At 39.2% G+C, this 19,636-nt stretch overlaps 2 protein-coding genes across 4 annotated transcripts; one reads left to right on the top strand and one right to left on the bottom strand.

Moving 5' to 3' along the window:
• Positions 1–24: 24 nt before the first annotated feature.
• On the bottom strand, positions 25–9,988 carry LOC146311617 (uncharacterized). 2 transcript variants are annotated; one of them, XM_084740123.1, is made up of 17 exons: positions 9,854–9,988; positions 8,605–8,784; positions 7,850–7,957; positions 6,779–6,854; positions 6,528–6,684; positions 6,285–6,330; positions 6,106–6,164; positions 5,494–5,529; positions 5,254–5,306; positions 5,030–5,162; positions 2,520–2,734; positions 2,028–2,073; positions 1,853–1,918; positions 1,679–1,738; positions 536–621; positions 215–309; positions 25–119 (listed from the first exon to the last, which is right to left on the bottom strand). In XM_084740123.1, the coding sequence occupies exons 2-17, from the start codon at positions 8,639–8,641 to the stop codon at positions 85–87; spliced, it is 1,308 nt and encodes a 435-aa protein (XP_084596249.1). In that variant the 5' UTR covers positions 8,642–8,784; positions 9,854–9,988; the 3' UTR covers positions 25–84. The 2 variants fall into 2 exon arrangements, with proteins under 2 accessions (XP_084596249.1, XP_084596248.1); XM_084740122.1 differs by having other exon boundaries at positions 8,605–8,693; positions 9,854–9,932.
• A 298-nt stretch (positions 9,989–10,286) lies between these two features.
• On the top strand, positions 10,287–18,485 carry LOC146311616 (butyrophilin subfamily 1 member A1). Of its 2 annotated transcripts, XM_084740124.1 has the most exons (10): positions 10,287–10,423; positions 12,972–13,063; positions 13,177–13,275; positions 13,375–13,482; positions 14,577–14,735; positions 14,960–15,100; positions 15,341–15,392; positions 15,778–15,804; positions 16,713–16,739; positions 17,443–18,485. In XM_084740124.1, the coding sequence occupies exons 2-10, from the start codon at positions 13,001–13,003 to the stop codon at positions 18,000–18,002; spliced, it is 1,236 nt and encodes a 411-aa protein (XP_084596250.1). In that variant the 5' UTR covers positions 10,287–10,423; positions 12,972–13,000; the 3' UTR covers positions 18,003–18,485. The 2 variants fall into 2 exon arrangements, with proteins under 2 accessions (XP_084596250.1, XP_084596251.1); XM_084740125.1 differs by lacking the exon at positions 16,713–16,739.
• The last annotated feature ends 1,151 nt before the right edge of the window (positions 18,486–19,636 follow it).

The raw sequence follows: 19,636 nt of genomic DNA, 5'->3' as shown, positions 1-19,636 counted from the left end.
GTATTCAGAAAATAATGCAGTGGGTATGATCTGACATTTTACATTTATTTACAAACACACATACATGAGTTGATCTCTGGATTGTCATACAAACCACTCAGTATGTTTGAAACCAGTAGCTGTAAGAGAAAAAAACAAACTTTAAATTATTAATTGTCTGTAACACTGCTAAGAATTATACATTCTTATATAACTGTTCATTTCTATGCCTCACCAATACGGCAGACGATGTCTTCACACTCCTTGACGTTGCCGGCTCTGAGCGCCACACAGCAGAAGCCTGTCGACTGAGGGGTTTCTGGGGAGTCTCTGTGAACAGAGCCAATCACATGCTTAGATGACATTGGGTCCAGCCAATGACAACAGAGCTGTAATGTCATGGGTATTGCATCACCACATGTTGATGGAGGGGAGTGACCTAAACCACAGCAGGTCTGGATAAAGGGGATGTATGGGAAAACTGCCTTGCAGGCTAGAAATATTCATATTTTCAATATAAATGAGCCTGTTGTTGCAGTGGACAGTTGATACTTACGCCACACAAAATGCAAATACTGTGTAGTCAGGTCGACCAAATCTCCCTACACATGAAATCTCTGGATAATGATGCTCGAACAGCTCCTGAGGATACACAAACATGGTCGATCAATGAGAGTCAAAGACATGTGAACACCATTTACAGTAGGAACCGCTCAGTCATCAACAGGGCTGAATGATTTTGAAAAATTTCAATTATTTTGACTGGTAATGCAGTTGTAACGATACTATTAGAGGGAATGATAAATCATCTTTTCACCATCACAACATACAGAAAGAATTTACAACTACAGCTATTCTCATTTTTAATTCAAATTTTACTCCCATGATACTTTGCCTCATGGTAATCTGTCTGCTTCCAGCCGCTATGTGATGGGGAAAAAAGAAGTCTAGAAAAAAAATTAGTCTCTGCAAAGCTTAAAATAAACTGCCGAAATGAGCCAACAAGATGCAGCAAAACTGCATGCATGTTATATTTTATTTTCAGAACTGTAGTGTACTAAAATGTATTTGAATAACACACACTAGAGTATTTTAATTTGTACAGTAATTTGAATAGAGTTTGAAGCAACTGTGCTGTATTTTGAAACAGATAAAATTCAGTAAATATTTATACATGGTTTGCATGGATGCTGGAATTTCTTCAATTAGGTGCTTGAATTTAGGAGTATTTGAAACTTTGTTTAGCTTGCAAATTCACAGAAGAAATGGCAACTTCTGTTAGTGACTGAGTATGACACAGTATGGTAGTACTACTACTGTATGTCAATTAGGGCACGTTCATATATGGAATATGCAATATAACAGCTAATGTTATCTTTAAATGGCTGCTAGTAATAATAACCATTAACATTAGTTCCTTCCCACAACTGATAATGATCAATGCACAGAAGCTGGCCACAATTTTGATTTTTGTTTTCCATTTTGAGTAAATATATGTTTATAAATATGTAATTAACCACAGCTGTAAGGTGCAGGAAAAGCTTAAAAAGGCTTGAAAAGTGCTTGAATATGACTCTTTAAAAGGTGTAAGAACCCTCTTTATATTAATCTCATAAGTACACAAATGTCAGTTAGATGGAATTTCTGCATGAAAAATAAAGATAAAGCGAAAAAAAATGTTTATAATACGTCTACTTACCAGTTTACTGCTTCTGTCTGTGCAAGTCAAATGTGTTTCCTTCATATCTAAAAGCACCTCCTATGGAACAAATAACACTGATTGAGCCCGTGTTTATGTTGAGGAGTGTTTTGTAGAACATGACAACAGAATTCGACATGAACACGCCCCGAGGAATGGGAGTGGTTTCCTTACCTTGCTAGGCAGGTTTTTCTCCAACACTTGTGGAATAGCATACTGCAGCACCTCTTTGCCTCCAAACTAAAAAAGAATAAGGCCAGATATCACATAAGTTATGTGAGTGATTAGCACGTATACATATATGTACACAAATATTTCACATAAAGTCTACAGTCAAAGTGATTATTACCATTCCAATGTTCGTTTTTCCCAAGAACTGCACTATGTACACAATCCTGTTGAATAGAGGTGAGTCAGTGCCTTTAATATCAAGAGTACACTTGGGAAAATGTTCCTTAAAGCTACTGCAAGGAGTTTTTACCTGGTTTGGAAAAAGCCCCAATTTAATACTGATGTTTCTACATGACCTACATAAACAAATTAGACCTTTAATGAAAAGAGCATCTATTTCTGCATAATTGTTCTTAATGACTGCCACTGGGTCGGATTCCCTGTGTAATCAGATGAGACTGTGTTAACATTTTCCCAGGCAAAGTGACAGTGAGTCACACTTGAAACGGATTTAAAAGAAGCAGGAGCAGATTTTTATCGGTTAATTTTATTTTTGACCTTATATTTGGTGATTATTACGGTGGGAAAACTATCACTTCTGTTCACAAAAAATATGAAAGTTCCTTGTGGTAGCTTTAAGTCATCGATAAGGATTTGGTCACCTACTTACCTTCCTTCTTTGAGACACTGTGATGGAGAGCTTCTCTGGTCCTTGGTGGCTGACTGCTGGGAGGGAGCGGGGCCGAGCTGCAGGGTAGGGTTCTCCATCCTCAGGGCCCGCAGGAGTTTGATAAGGGGCCGATACACCGTTCCATCCTGAGCCCTCCATCGCAGAACAACCATGGACAGAGGGCAGCCCTTCAGCCGAGACAGAACCACACCTGCCTTGGAAAATAGAGGAAATATACTGTAAACTCAATGTCAGAGTTGTCACAATTTTAAAGTTCAATGCAATACTGGTATAAAAATAACCATTTAATACTTCTTGAATGAGCACTTTGATCTCTTCTTTTTAGCTTTGATTCTTTTGATTATCAAAATAGTTGCTGATTAATTTAATAAACAATTAATTGATTAATTGTTGCAGTTCTGATAGGATACCAAGTCTAATTACAAGCAGGTGACACATTTTGAAACATGAAACTCTGTTGTGTTTTCCTTTAATTGTCTCCCTTCTGTAAAATTCTGTCATGAAACATAATTTTGGTTGTTTATAGCACAATAAGATCTGACTTTAATATTTTGAGCATAATAAATATGTCATTTACCACAGCTGTAAGGTGTGGGAAAAGCTGGCAAATGCACCGAAAAAATGCTTCAAAAGTGCTTGAATTTGACTTCAGAAAAAGTGCAGGAACAAACTGAAAAATAACTTCCTCGCTGTTCTCATTTCTGCATCTGTTTAGAATTAAATTTTGGCCCCGTTGTATCTTCAGCTGGACTCATTTCACTATGTAAACAAGAAGAGTCACTCCGCACACACCCACGCAGGCGTTTTCAGTTTTTCCAGGCTGATTAGAGCTCCGCTCAGGCTTTGAGTTGCGTAATGTCACCAAACTACAAACATTAATAAAAATGATAACGTAAGTTCCTTACTGCCACAAATACAACAGTAGAATCAGGAAGATGTCTATGAAAGAAGACACCTGTGTGGGTTTAACGTAGTGTCTTTAGATAACCTGCTCATATGATATAGGTCTTTTTCACATGAGACCTTTCGACATGTTTCACTAAGAAAAACACAGATGTAAATAATAAAAGTACTGATGGCTGAATTCCATGTAGCTGCTTAAGTTTTAGTGTCCTGATATTGTTCATGTTGGCTCGCTGTCATGGCTTACAGGAGCACTTCAACTGATCAGAGCCATCAAATAAAAAAAAGGACCCGCCCTTTAAACTGCTATAACAAATGTGTCAGAGTTATTACAGTTTTCTATTTTTCATAAGTTTTTATCTTTATTTTGTCTTTTATTTTTTGTTTTCAGTTCAGATCAGTTCAGAGTGAGCTGCTCATTTAAATGTTATAGTTTAACTTACTTTTTATTAGTTTCAGTTTCAGTTTTAGTTTTAGTGTTTATAATATCAGGGTTTTTTTTTCAGGGGTAAGATTTAAGAAGTTCAATGTAAGTATCACAAAGCAAACACAACACGTTGTGAAGGCAGTTCACTCACAGACATGTAGACATCTGGAGGTGGCAAAAGGACACACACTTGGTATTTAAGTAGAAGTACAGATAGTACTAAAGAAAGACTCTGGTAAAAGTAGAAGTACTGATTCAACTTGTTAACTAAGCAGAAGTGAAAAAGTACAGGCTGTGAATTGTAGTCAAAATATGACAGTAAGAAGTTTCCCTCTGAAGAACGTTTTTATTCTCAGCTAACTGATCCTCACCTTCTCTCCACAGCTGGGTCTTCCTCTCTGGCTGCTTTGTATCGTTACATCTTTTATGTGTTTTCGTCTTGTTACGTCCTGTTATGTCATTTATCTTGTTTCTACTTGTTAAATCATTTTCTTATTGTTACATATTTTATGTCATTTTCAGGTTGTTATGTACTATATTGTTATGCTGTTTTCATCTTTTTATGTCTTTTATGGAATTTGTTATGTTGTTTTCTTTTTGTTTTGTTACACCTTTTTATGTTGTTTTTGCCCTGCATTAAAACTAAGTAAGAAGCCTGTATTGAAAATGTAAGAAATAAAACATTGCCAGAAAAAGAAAGTCTAGTAAAGTAGAATACCTGAAAAATCTACTTAAGTGCAGTAACAGAGTATCTGTACTTAGTTACTTCTCATCTGTGCACCCCAGTCTCAATAAACACAGCTGCTTCATATGTTAACAAATATGATCAGTTTGACAAAGACTAAAACTAAAGTCATTTCTTGTTCATTTTTTATTTTATTTGAGGTAATTCAGAGGTCTACTGTTCATTTTCAGTTCAGTTAACTCCAGACCTGTTTCTAGTTTTTACTTTAGTTTTACTAAGAAACATGTTTAGAAACATTCCATTCACATCATAAGTAAAGTGAACTTTTAGCACACAGTGCTAAATATTTTCTCAATAGACTCACCTCAGCAAAATGTTAAGACTTTTATTGACACCAGCTACACTGTAGTGACACAGCAGGAGACGTCATGTCTATGAATGTCAGTGGTTATTAACACTGCATGTCAAAGGTACCTGTCCATTTTTAGAATTTCTCAGTGAGGTCCCGTTGATCTCATCTATAATGTCGCCAGGACAGATAAACTTGTCGACGTGAGCCTGACTGCCAGGTATCAGGTCGAGGACAAAGACGCGTCCACTGAGATACCTGAGACACAGACAGAGGGAGATGATGCAGAAGGCTGGTCGGATCTATTTTATGAATGGAAAGAAAGTACTTTGCAGGGGAAGATACAAACCTCAACACCATCCCCACCTCTCGACAGGGCACTACTTCATACGTCTCGCACACCTGGAAACATACAAACAATGAAGAGACCGTCCCTTACATTCTGCTGAGTCCAAACTCCATTATCTTAATGTAATGTGTCCTGCTTAAGAGATTTTCCCATGCATTTAAAGGGATCTTAAAGTTACACCAAAACCATAATAATATTGTTGTGATGATGTGTTACTGAACAATAATCATAGTTTTTTACCGGTAAGAGCCAGCTCTCATCCAGAAAACTGCAATTCTGTTTAAAGAGACCAAAGATGGTTATTAGTGTTTGGAAGAAAGTGATTTGAAAGAATAGTTGCTTTTTGCCAAATGATAGTTGACATTATAGTGGTCCTGGTTATATCCTGGTTGTATATTTTAAAAAAGCATCCTAACTGATTGGAAATCTAAAGATTTGCCATCAACAAGACAATGGATCAACAAGCTTGTGTTTTACTGCACACTTGAAAAATTACCGTATAATGTGAGAAAGAAAGCTGCAACTTTTCAGAAAGTCTGGGAGCCTTTTATTAACATTCTGCTCTCTTTGGATCTAGTTGACCACAGGTGTATGACTTGTCCTGGACCAGGGGTCTGCAACCTGTGACTCCAGAGCGACATGCAGGTCTTTTTTTTTTCATTTATCATTGTAGGTCTAGACTGTAAAAACATTGTGAGCCCAACTTTACCAACAACATATCTTTTGTTGAGGTAATTAACTTTTCTTCTTTGGATGAACTGAGTTTTAGAAACCTCCCCAAAAAAGTTGTATTTCATGTATTGCAATCTTTCAATACAAAAATCTTAACAAAAATAAAGGAGTTACTCTGACCTCCATGTTTAATTTAAATTCCATGTGTGAGAGGACCAGCAGCAGGGACATGAAAGGCTCTGGAAGAAGGAGAACAATGTTGTTGATGTTGGACACTGAACGGCAGCGATGGCAAACATTTCCTCAGCTTTGCAGGGTATTAAAAAGAGGAAACAATCAAATCAAGTAAAAAGCCTCACCCACGAATTCCTCATTCCTGAGGATTGACATGGCTGGACTGTACCACTGCAGGGGAAGGAAACAGTATAAACTGAAGCTCTTTTAGTCAATTAGAGAGACTTACTTACATGTCAGCCAACTGTAGCAATGGGAATATTTGGTGCCCAGATCACCTACCGGTGTCAGTTTCAAAAAAACACATTTGGGCACAAATTTCTGAATAAAGTGCATTACAGAAATTGAATCTGATACATGTATCTGACCTCCAGGACTCTGGGTGTGTGCAGCAGGTGTGTGATGAACTGTGGCAGAGCCTTGCGGCCGAGGGCCAGTCTGAGCAGGTAGCGGCCTCGGCCCTGAGCTGAGAGCAGCTTCCTGCAAACTCTGGTCTGCTCCACCGCCAAGGACAGAGCAGACAGCCTACACACACAGACACGCACGCAGCAGAGACGACCATGTCAAAACTGTTCACGTTACACTTCCTGTCAGTTAGTATAAGCGGGATTGTCGTTACCTGCCACAGGCATCTTGGTGGGTGAGCTGTTCAAAGCACTGCCAGTAGTCTCTGTGTACCAGACTGATAACTGGCTCTGAGGGAGAGCAAACACACACTCAGTCCATACTTCAAATCATATTTCACATGCAGATGATTTATCATGAATTCATTTATTGTTGATCTCTATTACTTTATAGCTTAGCTGATTATAAAGCTGCAATGATTTATCAATTAATGGATTAGTTGTCATCTATTAATTAATTGTTAAACTGTTTTGATAATCTATTCATTTGTTTGATTCACTGCATAAGATGAAGAGGTCAAAATTCTCTGACTCCAGCTTTTTACATGTGAATATTTTCTGGTTTCTTTAACTCTTCTCTGACTGGGGTGTGGACAAAACAAGACGTTTAACATCATTTTGGGCTTTGGGAAACACTTATTCACATTTTACACCATTTTTGACATATTATAGACCAAACAACTAATCAATTCATTGAGAAAGTTATGGACAGAATAATCATAAATGAAAATAGTTGCAGCCCTAATGGATTAGTTGTTTGGTCTATAATATGTACAAAAATTATGAAAAATGTTGATTACTGTTTCCCAAAGCTCAAGATGATGTTCTTAAATGTCTTGTTTTGCTCATGACCCAAAAATATTCAGTTTACTGTCAGAGAGGAGTGAAGAATCCAGAAAATATGAACATTTACAAGGCTGATATCATAGAATTTTGACTTTTTTTTCTTTAAAAAATTACTCAAAAAGACTAATCAATAATCAAAATAGTTGAGGATTAATTAAATAGTTCATAGCTAATCAGTTAATCATTGTAGCTCTCATTACGATATTTAAAATACAACAAATTCTGCCACAAAATGTTGCATTTTCAACAATTACAGCCATTTCAAGCATAAACTGATAACTCAAAATATGCAATTGCTGATGCAAAGTATGCAAATTTCAATACTGCAGTTTGTTCTCAGCAATAATACTACGTATTAGTAAATAACACTGCAATTTAACAAGTATGTCCAGATGCGGTATTTCCTCAGAAGAAGCACACATGTTATGGGGGATACTGACGCTGCAGCCCCTTCCTGAGAACCAGCTCCAGAAGCTCACAGCAGGAGGCGAGGTGAGGGTTGGTGTCTGTCACCATCTCTCCATCTGACTGCAGGTTCAGCACACACACTGGGAGGAGGGAAATAACACACACTTGAGAAATGGGATTTTGAGAAAGACCCATGGGGAACGGCTGAGTCGGTGTTAAGAAGCAATCACAAGTGCAGATGTATGTTTTCTGTTACTATACTGTATTCTTTAATGTCTTAGTCATAATAGCATGGTTGCTGTGTGACTAAAGGGTTAAATTATTATTTTTAAAGGGGAGCAGTGCCTATTTTATTTATTTAATTATTATGTGTTTAATTTATCTGTTTCTAAACACCTTGGTATCCTTATATGTTATGTTATTGACAGGTTATTTGTTGATGTACACCTGTGAAAATAATAAAAATAAAATTAAAATAAAATAATACGCAATTGACAGTGGATGTCTTATGGGGCTGCGTGACAGTGGCCGCAAATACAGGTTTTTCATGCAACCTGCGTGATCATCACTATTTCACACATGAACACTGTTACTGAAGGAGCACAACAGGAGATAAACGATCAGACAGGGATTTTTCTGTCTGCAACAAAAATAAAACTCAAATGATCAAGACAGTCGTTTGTTTTGGCGAGCCACGAGACGCGCAAAACTGGACCAAGCAATCAGCTGAAATTATTATTATTAAATAAAACCACGCTTGTATCATGTATTCATTACGGGTTCTTACCTTTAAGGGTGCAGAGCAGAGGGTCTTTTGGTGCCATGTTTAGGGGCACAGCTGTGATCGGAGGCTGTCGTTCACAACAGACGCACCTCCTGTCATTTAAGCACAACGACGCGCGCTGTTATCACACTTCCGTGTCGCCTCCCTGACATACCGAGACACCTTCCCGGTCCTCAGTACCTGCTGTAGCCAGAGAGGGAAGCAGCTCGAACAAACGCTGTGTCTATAGTTTGTCTTTGAAACAAATGCAAAAGATAAAAAGTATCACACAGGTGTAGAGGATGTCCGTACACTGAAATAAATTACAGCGAGATATGCAGTGTTTATTGAATGTAGTGACATCTGCTGTTCTGTTTGCAAACATAAAAACGGCCATGCTGCCTTCCACGACTCAGTGTAGGCTTTATTGACTATGGCGTAACCGTGTTTACAAACCTAGAACCCCAGACCCGCGAAAAGTCTCGCGAGAACGATCATTCTTGCGCAAACCTCGATCTTTCGCTTACTCTAGCCACTTCTTTTCTGTCCCTAACGCGATCTAGATTCTAACAACCGCGTTGTCCGATTATTAAACGCAAACAGTTTACCACAAGTCGCACAATGAATAGACCACACGTACAAATCTCGCGAGAGTTTCGCAAATAGACGATTCCCTTCTAAACATGACCCTGCAGTGCTCTGTCCAATTTAACGCGTTTTATTGCCTAATAATTTAGTTGACGTAGCTAAAGTAGCGGACCCAGAAGTGTGCTAAACTTGTTCAATGTTTAAAATAACTCAAAGGTTGTTCTATAAGTTATTAGTCACGTTTCCGTATAAAATGTATATAAAGAAAAAAATTAAGTCGTTAAACGCCACTAAGTATTTACAACTAATAGCTAATATTACATCACGTGAGCCCCTTTTCATAGCAGCCATTTTGACGTGAAATAGGGTAAACACAGGTGTTCACGGTGATACTAATTAAGGTCCCGTTCCATTCAGTTCAAACAGAGTCTGGGTGCTGATATTGTGCATGTTGGCTCAATGGAAAGCCTCTGCAGTTTTAAATGTAACGGGACCCTAATTAGCATCACTACTAACGCATGTGTTTAAACTATTATTTCAGATCGACATGGCAGCTCTGACAAAGGTCTAAATGGCCCATTAGAATAAACAAAAATTCACAATGTGCCAGCTTTAGTTTCAGTTATATATTAGCACGAAATAGATATCGATTACTGGCAGTCTAATAGTGCTTTAAGCCGTTTACCGTGATCTTGGAACAGCGTTTAGTTGACTCAAATAAACCAAAAGAAATGTCAGAATGTGATACTCCAGCATAGTGAAGTCCTCGGTAGTCGCGTCTAAAAGGGAACCCGAGACCCGAGAGAGATATCGCGATAGTGACAATTTTAACAAAATCCACGATATTTCTCTAATCTAACAAAGTGTATTATCTTCCTTAGCCTACCAAAATAATAAAAACAGCGCTCTCAGTTTTAAAGTATGATTAGTTTGTAAAAAAGTGCACAATTTAAAGAAAACCGCGTACAGATCTCGCGAGAGTTTAACTTGTCTAGGGTTCTCTTGTAGACGCTGCCCTCCTTTGATTTCAGTGAGCTATGGCGCCCTCTGGCGGCTCTTCCCTCGCACTGCAGCTCGGTAGAGGCGGTGGCAGATTAGAGCGCGGGCTCTGTGTTCTCCTGCCGCAGTTGGAGAGTGGATGGAGCGGTGCATCTGTGGAGGATGGCGGAGTACTAAATGAGTCCGAGTTCGCAGAAAACATCACCGAGGAGCTGCGGAAAGTTACCTGCGGAAAGAAGAAATCTCCCATAACAAGGTGAGACTTTAATTTTTTTTCTCACAAAGCGTCGGTTTCAACGGAGAAATTCGGTTCAGGGCTACGCTCAGGGCGTAATTAAATAAAATAATTTCTCTGCCTGATAGTGGTTGTTGTCCATTTTTTGGAAAAGATGGCCCCATGCGCACGAGGGCAGTTTCTTTGTTCATTTTCATGTGTGGCAGTAAAATTTAAAAAGGGCACATTTTGACGACGTCAGGCAGCAGAGAATAACCCCCCCCAAAAAAACTATCCATATATATATTAACATGTTTCTGTTGTTGCAAAATAAACAAATAATAATAATAATAATGACAGTTAGTTGTTATTATTTGTTGTTGTGGTTATAGTCTGTGTGTTTTGATGCTGACAGGCAGAGGTTGGTCTGTCAGTCCCAAAATAGAAAGTCACTACCTGGGTTTGTACAGCAGTGGCACCGGTGATAATCCTGGATTTCCTCTAATCTTCCAGCTCTCCTCCACCACACACAGCTCCTCTGCCACCTACACCCTGTGTCTCCACTGCCAAAAATAAACCCTCCGTCTACCCAGGACTCAATATTACAGACTTATCTCCAGAATTTGAAAGACAAGTCATACAATGGTACATTCACCCCTCATTCACTCATTTCACTGAGCAATAATGTATCTGCTTAATGAGTTAACAGGCTCAGTGGCAAAACTCTACGTATCTCACTCCTTCAGCACGTGTGATGCCTCAGTGGGCTCAAGTTGACGTGGACCATATGTATTGGCACATGACTTATGTCTGGCTTATTCAATTATGTGACAAGGTTCACTACAGTGTGCATTTTCAAGTCATTATAGGGGAGACCGGGGACAATTGTAACCTTGGATAATTACAACGCCCTCAATTCCATCAATCAAAAACAAGCTGTTTTTCTTATGTTGTCTAAATTTTAGATGAATGCTAATTTAGACTTACGTCAGTTTTTATCTTGAGGTTATTAGCGACAAATGAATATGAACAAGCTAAGCTAATCTAGGTGTTGCTAGCTAGTGTATGAGATTTTATCCTGGCTGTGAGATCAGGGACAATTTTAACACACAATGGCTCGATTTAAGCACCTTGTTGTCCGTGTTGACATTTTTTTCTGTTATAAAATAAACACATTTTACTAAATTTAAATGTGAAATTACTTTTGATTTATTTCAAATAGTTACCATCGAGTAATCAATTGTTACTTGATGACTAAATTAATAATCAGTTTGAGTACTTTTTAAAGAAAAAAACCTTCTCAAATGTGAGTATCTTCTGGTTTCTTTAGTTCTCTGATACAGCAAACTTTGGGTTGTTACCAAAACAAGACACTTGAGATGTTTGACATCGACCTTTTTTTTTTTTTTTACCAATTTCTGACGACCAAACAACTAATTGATTAATCTAGAAAATAATCGACAAATTAATCGATGATGAAAATAATCATTAGTTGCAGCCTTAAAAATTATCCCCACCAAGGGGGCAATTTAACACAAGTTAATATAATAGTCTTGTCCTGATTGTTAGTGAAAGTATATCAATTATTAATTAGTGCACATATACGTGTTTCTTATATCAAAAGATGACCAGTACATTTAAAATTGTCTGTGAGTTTGGAAGGACAATGTAAAAAAAAAAAGTTACACTTGCTCCCAGTCTCCCCTACTAAGCGATCATCCTCCATAGAGGAAAAATATCCACAAAAATGATCTGTTTTAGAAAATCGTTCATTTATGTATTATCTCTCGTCACAGATCAGTCTGATATTGCTCAATGAAAGGTAAACTTTATGTTAGTCCTTTTGTTAGATGAATTTTCTTTGCCAAAGTCCTCAAACGGCCCATACCATATCTGCTCTTCAATCCTTGGAAAGTCAATACCAGCATCCTTTGGCTGAGCTGCCACCCCTACATCACAGAAAGAACAGCAAATCCCCTCAGCGCATCAAACTGGCGTGCAGGGGCGGACTGCTGAATCAACAGCAAACTGGTCCAACGATCCCCCGCACCCTCCGCAGTGTTTTAAAACGGGCTCTGCGCTGCTGCCTCAGATCTCCTTGGGAATGAATTTCCAATTTCAAGGCCGTGACAAAGATGCATCGACCCACACATGCACGCCAGGAAATCCTGTTACCATGCAATATATTTTGCCTGTTTCTATATTGTTTCCCTCTCTGCCGCTCACTTTGAGGCTCTGCGTGGGTGTGTTGAGTGGGTGGGCTGGCTCTTTTTCACTCTTGCACCACTGTGTGGGTCCTCTTCTCTCCTCCTCCTCCTCCTCCTCCTCCTCCTCCTCCTCCTCACCTCATGATAGCTCTAATAATGAGCTCCCTGTGGACTTGCAGTGCAGAGCTGTGATGAAAGTTCTGCAGTGCTCTTCTCCCTCTCTCTACACACGCACACACCTTTTGCCACCTCTCATAAATTACGGATTTCTGCTCTCTCATCGAATTCGTGTGGGCGACGGGAGCCCAGTCAGCTGCACTTCAGCTCCAGCGCCTGACAGAGTGAGTGCCAGCGTACTAAAGCTTTTCATTATCGTACCACAGGGCATCTCCCCAACTCTCCAACTGCCAGCATGATGAAGGACTGCCTGCAGTTCCTTATCGAGCCGGCCAAAAAGCTCAAGATCCGGCTCAAGGTACGGCTTTACGGCTCCTCTGATGGCACAATATTTGCTGCAAGTGCTACGTTTTGGCTCCCAACTGTACATCATCGTATTTTGTCCCTTTTTTATGTGTTTCTTTACTCCAGGAGTCTCGTAAGCGAGTGAAACTTGAGAAGAAGGAGCCGCTGGTGGAGAGTCAGTTATTTATTATGGAACTGGCCCGAGAACTCAACAAAATTTGCCAGGTAAGCGTTTCTTCTCCTCTCTTCTGTCCTGTCTTTACATCACAGACAAACGTGCATCTGCAGGAGATCTTATCTGTGTTATTTGTATTTTTACCCTAGAGGTCAAACATCCTCGGCCATATCTGGACCAGTGAGGACATCTGGCCGGCCAGTGTGTGTCGTGACTTTATTGTGGAGTGGGCTGCCGTGTTGGAGAAGATAGTACAGGTACGTATAATCTAATATTGGTGCTGTTTATGCCAACAATAACTTGACAAACTGCATGTGTTTTTGAATGTTCTGCTTTTGCTTTAATGTAGAGCTGCAGCTACCAACTATCATTGATTAAACCACCAAACTTCTTGGCAAAAGCAGTAATTTTACCTCAGAACACAGAAGTTGCTGGTCTGCCGCTGGGTGATCAGTTAGTTTGATTGTGTTATTGTGTGACTTTGGTGTCTTAAAGGGTTAGTTTGATTCACCGAAGTCACACAATAACAAACAAATTTAAAATAACTCTTTCTGCCAAAGGAGACTGGTGGCCTTGGACAGAGCGATATTTGTCTTATATAACAGCGGTTTCTGTCAGAAAAAGTTGACTGACAGCAAAGTAAAGCAAATATTGTAAAGATACTGTGAACTTAAACTCATGTGGAAGAATCAGCAAATTCTTACATTTAAGAAGCTGGAACTGGCAAAGGTTTGACATTTTTGCTTGAAAAATGACTGAAACTATTCATTTATTATCTTTGACTGATCGAACAGTTTGACTAATTTTTTTATTTATTTATTTATTTTTTTATGAAACATAATGCAAGTTCTTTTTACTGTTTATTTTTTTTATAAAGAAATAGTTGATCCATATTTATATTGTCCTGTGAGGTATTTTTCACATTTATCATGATTTATAACGACGTCCCAGCAAAGTCGACTGTTTCAGTGCACTGATGTCATTTTGAACAATGAAGTTTACTGTTAAACTGAAACTAACGATTATTTTTGTTGTTGATCGTTCCGATGATTGTTTTCTTGATTAATCGATTAGTTGGTTGGTCTATAAAATGATAGATAATGGTGTAAAATATCAATCAGTGTTTTCCAAAGCCCAAGATGACGACCTTAAATGTCTTGTTTTGTCCACAACACAAAGATATTCATTCAGCAGACTGTCATAGAGAAGCAAAGACCAGAAAAAACCACCCTGCCTCTGTTAGATATCTGTCCCAGAAGAATATCAACCAATATATCTTCACTGTAATATCAGTATCTGGTCATCCAGAATTGGTCAGGCTCTGACTTTACTGTGTGTATTTCTTGTTCAGCCGAGGATCATCCTGTCTGACTACCAGTATGAGAAACCAGAGAAGAAAGACTGGAAGGAGCAGCTCCTCTGCATGCTGGAGGCCGGGGGCGAGTGCGACATGGGGCCCCACAAAAGAGTCATCATGGACTGGACACGGGAGATTAAAAGCAGACCTCAGGTGACTACAGCGTGGTGGACGCTGAGGCTTTTTTTTTTTTTTCTCTTCTGAGTGGCTGGTTCGGTGATTAAAGTCTGACCCAGTTCCCTCCTTGCATCTGATAAAGATGATTAAACTAAACCTTGCCCTTGACAATCATCCCATCACACTCAGAGCCGCGCTGCAGCTATGATCACAAGTTAAACACTTAAGTGAGTAACACACACCGCGTTCATTGTCTCCAGCCCACCGTCTGGCCGGGGGAGCCTGTGCTCATGATGCTGGACGACCTGGAGTTCCAGTGGAAGAGGGGCCGTCTGCCCAACCTGCTCCCGGCCATGGAGCTCGTCCTGCTGGCCGTGCTGAACGCCGACAGCCCCATCAAGGTGCCATGACATTCCTCTGATTAGATTGTGTTGAATATTCCTCGTGTCTATCGTGTCCATAGATATGGTAATGAATATGATAATTGAATTAAAAGGTTGAAAACATGATAAACCTGAATGATGCTGTCAGTTAAACAGAGTAAACAATGTAAAGATTATGTATACGTGTTACATCAGGCTAATCTAATCTGGTTAAACTCACCCTGGCCTGCTTTGTCTTTACTGTCTGCCTGTGTTTAGGAGGACGTGACAAAGCAGTGGCTGGTGAGAAAGCAGAGGAGCCAGAAGATCGGTGAGCGTGTTTGAAGTGTCTCATGTTAACTTGTGAAAGTGTTAAAGATAAAGAGCATAAACAAAACTCCACCTTAAACACAATCAGATTATAAAGAAGTCAGTCAGCGTTCAAGGCATCCATGATGTGTGAACTGCTATTGATTAAGTGTGTGTGTGTGTGTGTGTGTGTGTGTGTGTGTGTGTGTGTGTGTGTGTGTGTGTGTGTGTGTGTGTAAAGAGCAGCACTATCATCCTCTTTAGTGGGAGTGAAACTTGATGAGTCATTAGTCCATTAGAACTAATCAGGATCGATTTGTGATTAATGGGTGATGAAACTCTTGATTGTCTTGTCTTGATGATCGTCTTGTTGTAATCTTATCACAGTCATCACTTTCTTTGTGCAGATGCTGTCCGCTACATCCCCCACAGCGGTGAGTAGAAATCCTGACTACTGTCAGAATGTGATCACTGCAGGGCTGGATGCCGTGATCTAAAATAGTTCAACTGCTATAAGGAACTTTCATGTTGCGTTGATTTTAGTTACACATCTGTCAAATATGGAAGCTGTGAGAGGGAAGAGAGACAAACAGAAATTCTGCTAATCCATTTTCCAAGTTTGATTTAAATTGCTTTATTTCCTGTGTTTATGACTTAAGACTTCTGCGAAACATGAGAGGAAAACTTTAGCCAGGTGGAATTTTCCCAGGATCAGTTTTCTAAGTGTTTTAAACGGGTGAAAACTGTTAAGACCGGTGAAAAAACATTTTGTGTGTAGTTGTAAGACTCATTTCCGTGGGAAGTCTTAATTATGCGATTTAAAAAATTGAAATTATGAGATTAAATCTAGTTTAGCTATACTAGCTAAGACAGCTTAGTCAATAATAAAAAATCATAATTTATTAGATTTAGATTGTGTATGAAGTGCAGTACTTATGTTAATGTACTTAGTAGCATTTAATTGATTTTTTGTGTATTAACTGATCATTTCAGCCAAAATTTTCATGTAAAAAAAACTGCAATAACTGAAAAACACAATGTTGACACATTATGAGTGATAGTTTCCTCCTTTTCACACATCCGACAGACACACAGCAACATTAGCATTTATTTGGAGTCGTGCTTGTGTTCACCTGTTGAGTATAAATTAAATATTCACTTTTATTTTAGTTCTGATTTTGGTCTTTAGTGAGTTCTGAGGGAAATATCTGTTTCTTTAGCTGCTGAATGCTTCACTGTGTTCACCAGCTGGTGAAGCGTGAAACCAGTTTATCAGAGCTTTTTCACTGAAAACAGCTCTGATGTAGTAGATTTAAACAGTTTCCCGTCTTTTTCTTTGCAGTGTGGAATTGGATTTGCGATGCTGCAGGTATGAACACAACATCAAATCATCAAATCAACAACTTTTTTCTCTTCTTTCATCTTTCTAAAATTCAATACATTAATTTAGGCATGAAACTATATTGTGATATTGGAATAAAAACTGATATTATGTAGTTAATTTATTTTATTATGTTTATTTTCTGAAAAAAATTATACTGACTGCTGTACTTCTATGTTTAGGTCATGGTTGGCTGCTCTCATTTTATTTTATTAAAGAAGGAAAGCAGATGCACTTTAAGTTAAAAGGAACATCAAATTTATACTAACAACACATCTGTACACATCTGATTCATTATTTAATAAGAACATTTTTTGAGGTCATCATCTTTGTTTTTGAATATCATGGTATAGTGGACTTTTTTGGCAGCGTTACATCCCTACATTCAATGAGGAGAATATTTTTCATGATCAAATTGTCCTAAATATACTTAACAGTATTAAATAATATAAAAAATAAACTGAATTGTACAATAAATAAATGTAGTGAAAGGATCTGCGTCTGCAAAATAAAAAGAGCAAATGACATGTCTAAATAATTTAATATTTTTTTTTTAAGTTGGTGCCTTTAACAATATAAAAGGAGGGTAAACTTTTAAGCCATGTGATTTTATGGGTAGAATATTTTGCTAAGATATTAATTAAGTTAATATAAAGTTAAGTTGTTTCCTTCCTGCTCTGTGGCTCCACAGAGGACGTGACTCTGGACACAGATTCAGCCAACCCAGACCTGCTCATCTCCAATGATGAAAAGCGTATGCGCTGCGGCCTGGAGCGACGGGAGGTGCCGCGGTGCCAGCGACGCTTCGACGGCTGGTGGTGCGCCGCGGGCCAGGAGGGCTACGCCTGCGGACGCCACTACTGGGAGGTGGAAGTCGGCGAGCGGGACTGGCGGCTCGGCGTGGCCAAGGCGTCGGCGGTGAGGCAGGGCTTCCGCTCGCTCAACACAGATACGGGCTACCTGACCCTCCGCCTGGAGAGGGGCGCAGATCTGAAAGCCCTGACGGTACCCGCCACCCCGCTGTCACAGAGCGTGGTGCCCAGGAAAGTCGGGGTCTACCTGGACTATGAGCAGGGCCAGCTGTCGTTCTACGACGTGGAGAAGCGCTCCCACCTCTACACCTACAACGAGAAGTTCACAGAGGAACTGTTCCCCGTGTTTGGGACTGTGGAGGTCGTCAAAGACCTGGTGATCAGGCCTGCAGACGTCAGACAGCCGTGCCTCTGCCCCGGGCCCTGCCTCTGGAACTGAACCGCTTAAAGAGACAGGTCACCCCAAATTCAAAAATACAGATTTTTCTCCTCGCCTGAAGTTCCATTTATCCATCTAGTTTTTGGTGTGGCAGAGTTTCGGAGGTAGCAGCTGTAGAGATGTCTGCCTTCTCTTAAATGTAATGAAATTAAATGGCATTCAGCTTGTGGTTCTCAAAGCACCACAAATTATGTTTCCGGAAATCATGACCAGGTGAAATCATGACCTTCTTGGATAATCTTGAGTAACCGGGCCAAGATTTTCTGGAAAGAGATACTGCTGTTGAGTTTTTCAAATGTATTTTTTGTGGCTCTGAGCACAAGCTGAGTAAGCACAAGATAGTTTCATTATATTGGAGAGAAAGCAGACGTCTCTGTCTCCAAAACTCCAACACAAAAACCAAACTAATCCAGATGGATAAACAACACTACAGGCCAGGGGAAAAACATGTATTTTTGATTTTGGGGTGGACTGTACCTTTATCACTCATCAGTCTTGATCCTCAGCAACCCAACAGAGCCTGTGCTTTTATTCTGGTCCGTTGTTTAGTGAGTCGTGTGTTCTGTTTCTGGACTTAAAGTTGGACTCTCTCTCTCTGTGGGTTGTCTTGTGAGATCAGGAACAAGAGCCGCCATCATTCTGCATTACACTTTCTGTTACTCTGCCTTCATGGAGACGTGCAGTGTTTGACTCTTTGTATTGTAAAGGTGAATATTGCAAGGTTGTCTGGTCAAAACCTCAAGAACAGCCTTCTTTTTAGCTGAATGGAAATGTTTTATTCATTGTCCTGTAAGGTTTCAGTGGCTTTTTAAGTCCAAAAAAGCCCCCAGATAACCATGTTTTTTTTTTGTTTTAAAGCTACTACAAGGAGTTTATAACTGCTTATGAAACAGTATCGATTTCATACTGATGCCTGCATATGACCTACATAATTTAACGAGATCATCAGCGAGATGATTGGCTATTTATTTATTTCTCAGTGTCAGATTCTCAGATAAAACAAGCCTGTGTTTACATTTTCTCATGCAGTTAGTTAGTTGTACATTAGCCAGATACAAAGAAGAAGATTTTTCTTTAGATAATTTTATTTCTGACTTTATATTTTGTGGATATTAGGATGGACACACTACTGCGTTTGTACATAGCTCCAAAATTAACAAAATATGGAAGTTCCTTGTAGTAGCTTTAAAGTTAAAACACAAACAGTCAAACTGGAATTACAGCGACACGGAAAAGGAATTTTTTGATCACTTTTTTATAATAGAGATGAAAAAAGCAGGAACAGACTTCACAAATGTCCCAAAAGCATGAAGGCACTGTGAAAGGATGTGCGACTCGCTGCTTAGAGCCTCTGTGCAGCTGATGAGAGCTTGCTAACACGCACATGCAGATAATTACAGACTGGGTTGATGCATGTGAAGAGTTAATTGTCACTCTGTTTGCTTCTTTGTCTCAAGCTTCCTGCAAACATTTGTCAGGCATGAGCTTGTTTTTGCAGCTGTGTTTTTGTTTGTGTGCAATATTAAGATATCAGTGCTTTTTTTCCCCCAAAAAAGATCAATAAATAAAACTGTAAGTGATTCATCTTGTCATCAGTGGTCACACACACACACAAGCACACATCTAGATAAGAA

The sequence above is a fragment of the Lutjanus erythropterus genome, chromosome 17 (genome assembly GCF_056507025.1).
Source record: "Lutjanus erythropterus isolate fLutEry1 chromosome 17, fLutEry1.hap2, whole genome shotgun sequence".
Taxonomy (NCBI): Eukaryota; Metazoa; Chordata; class Actinopteri; order Lutjaniformes; family Lutjanidae; genus Lutjanus; species Lutjanus erythropterus.
This window is presented reverse-complemented; position numbering and strand designations above follow the sequence as displayed.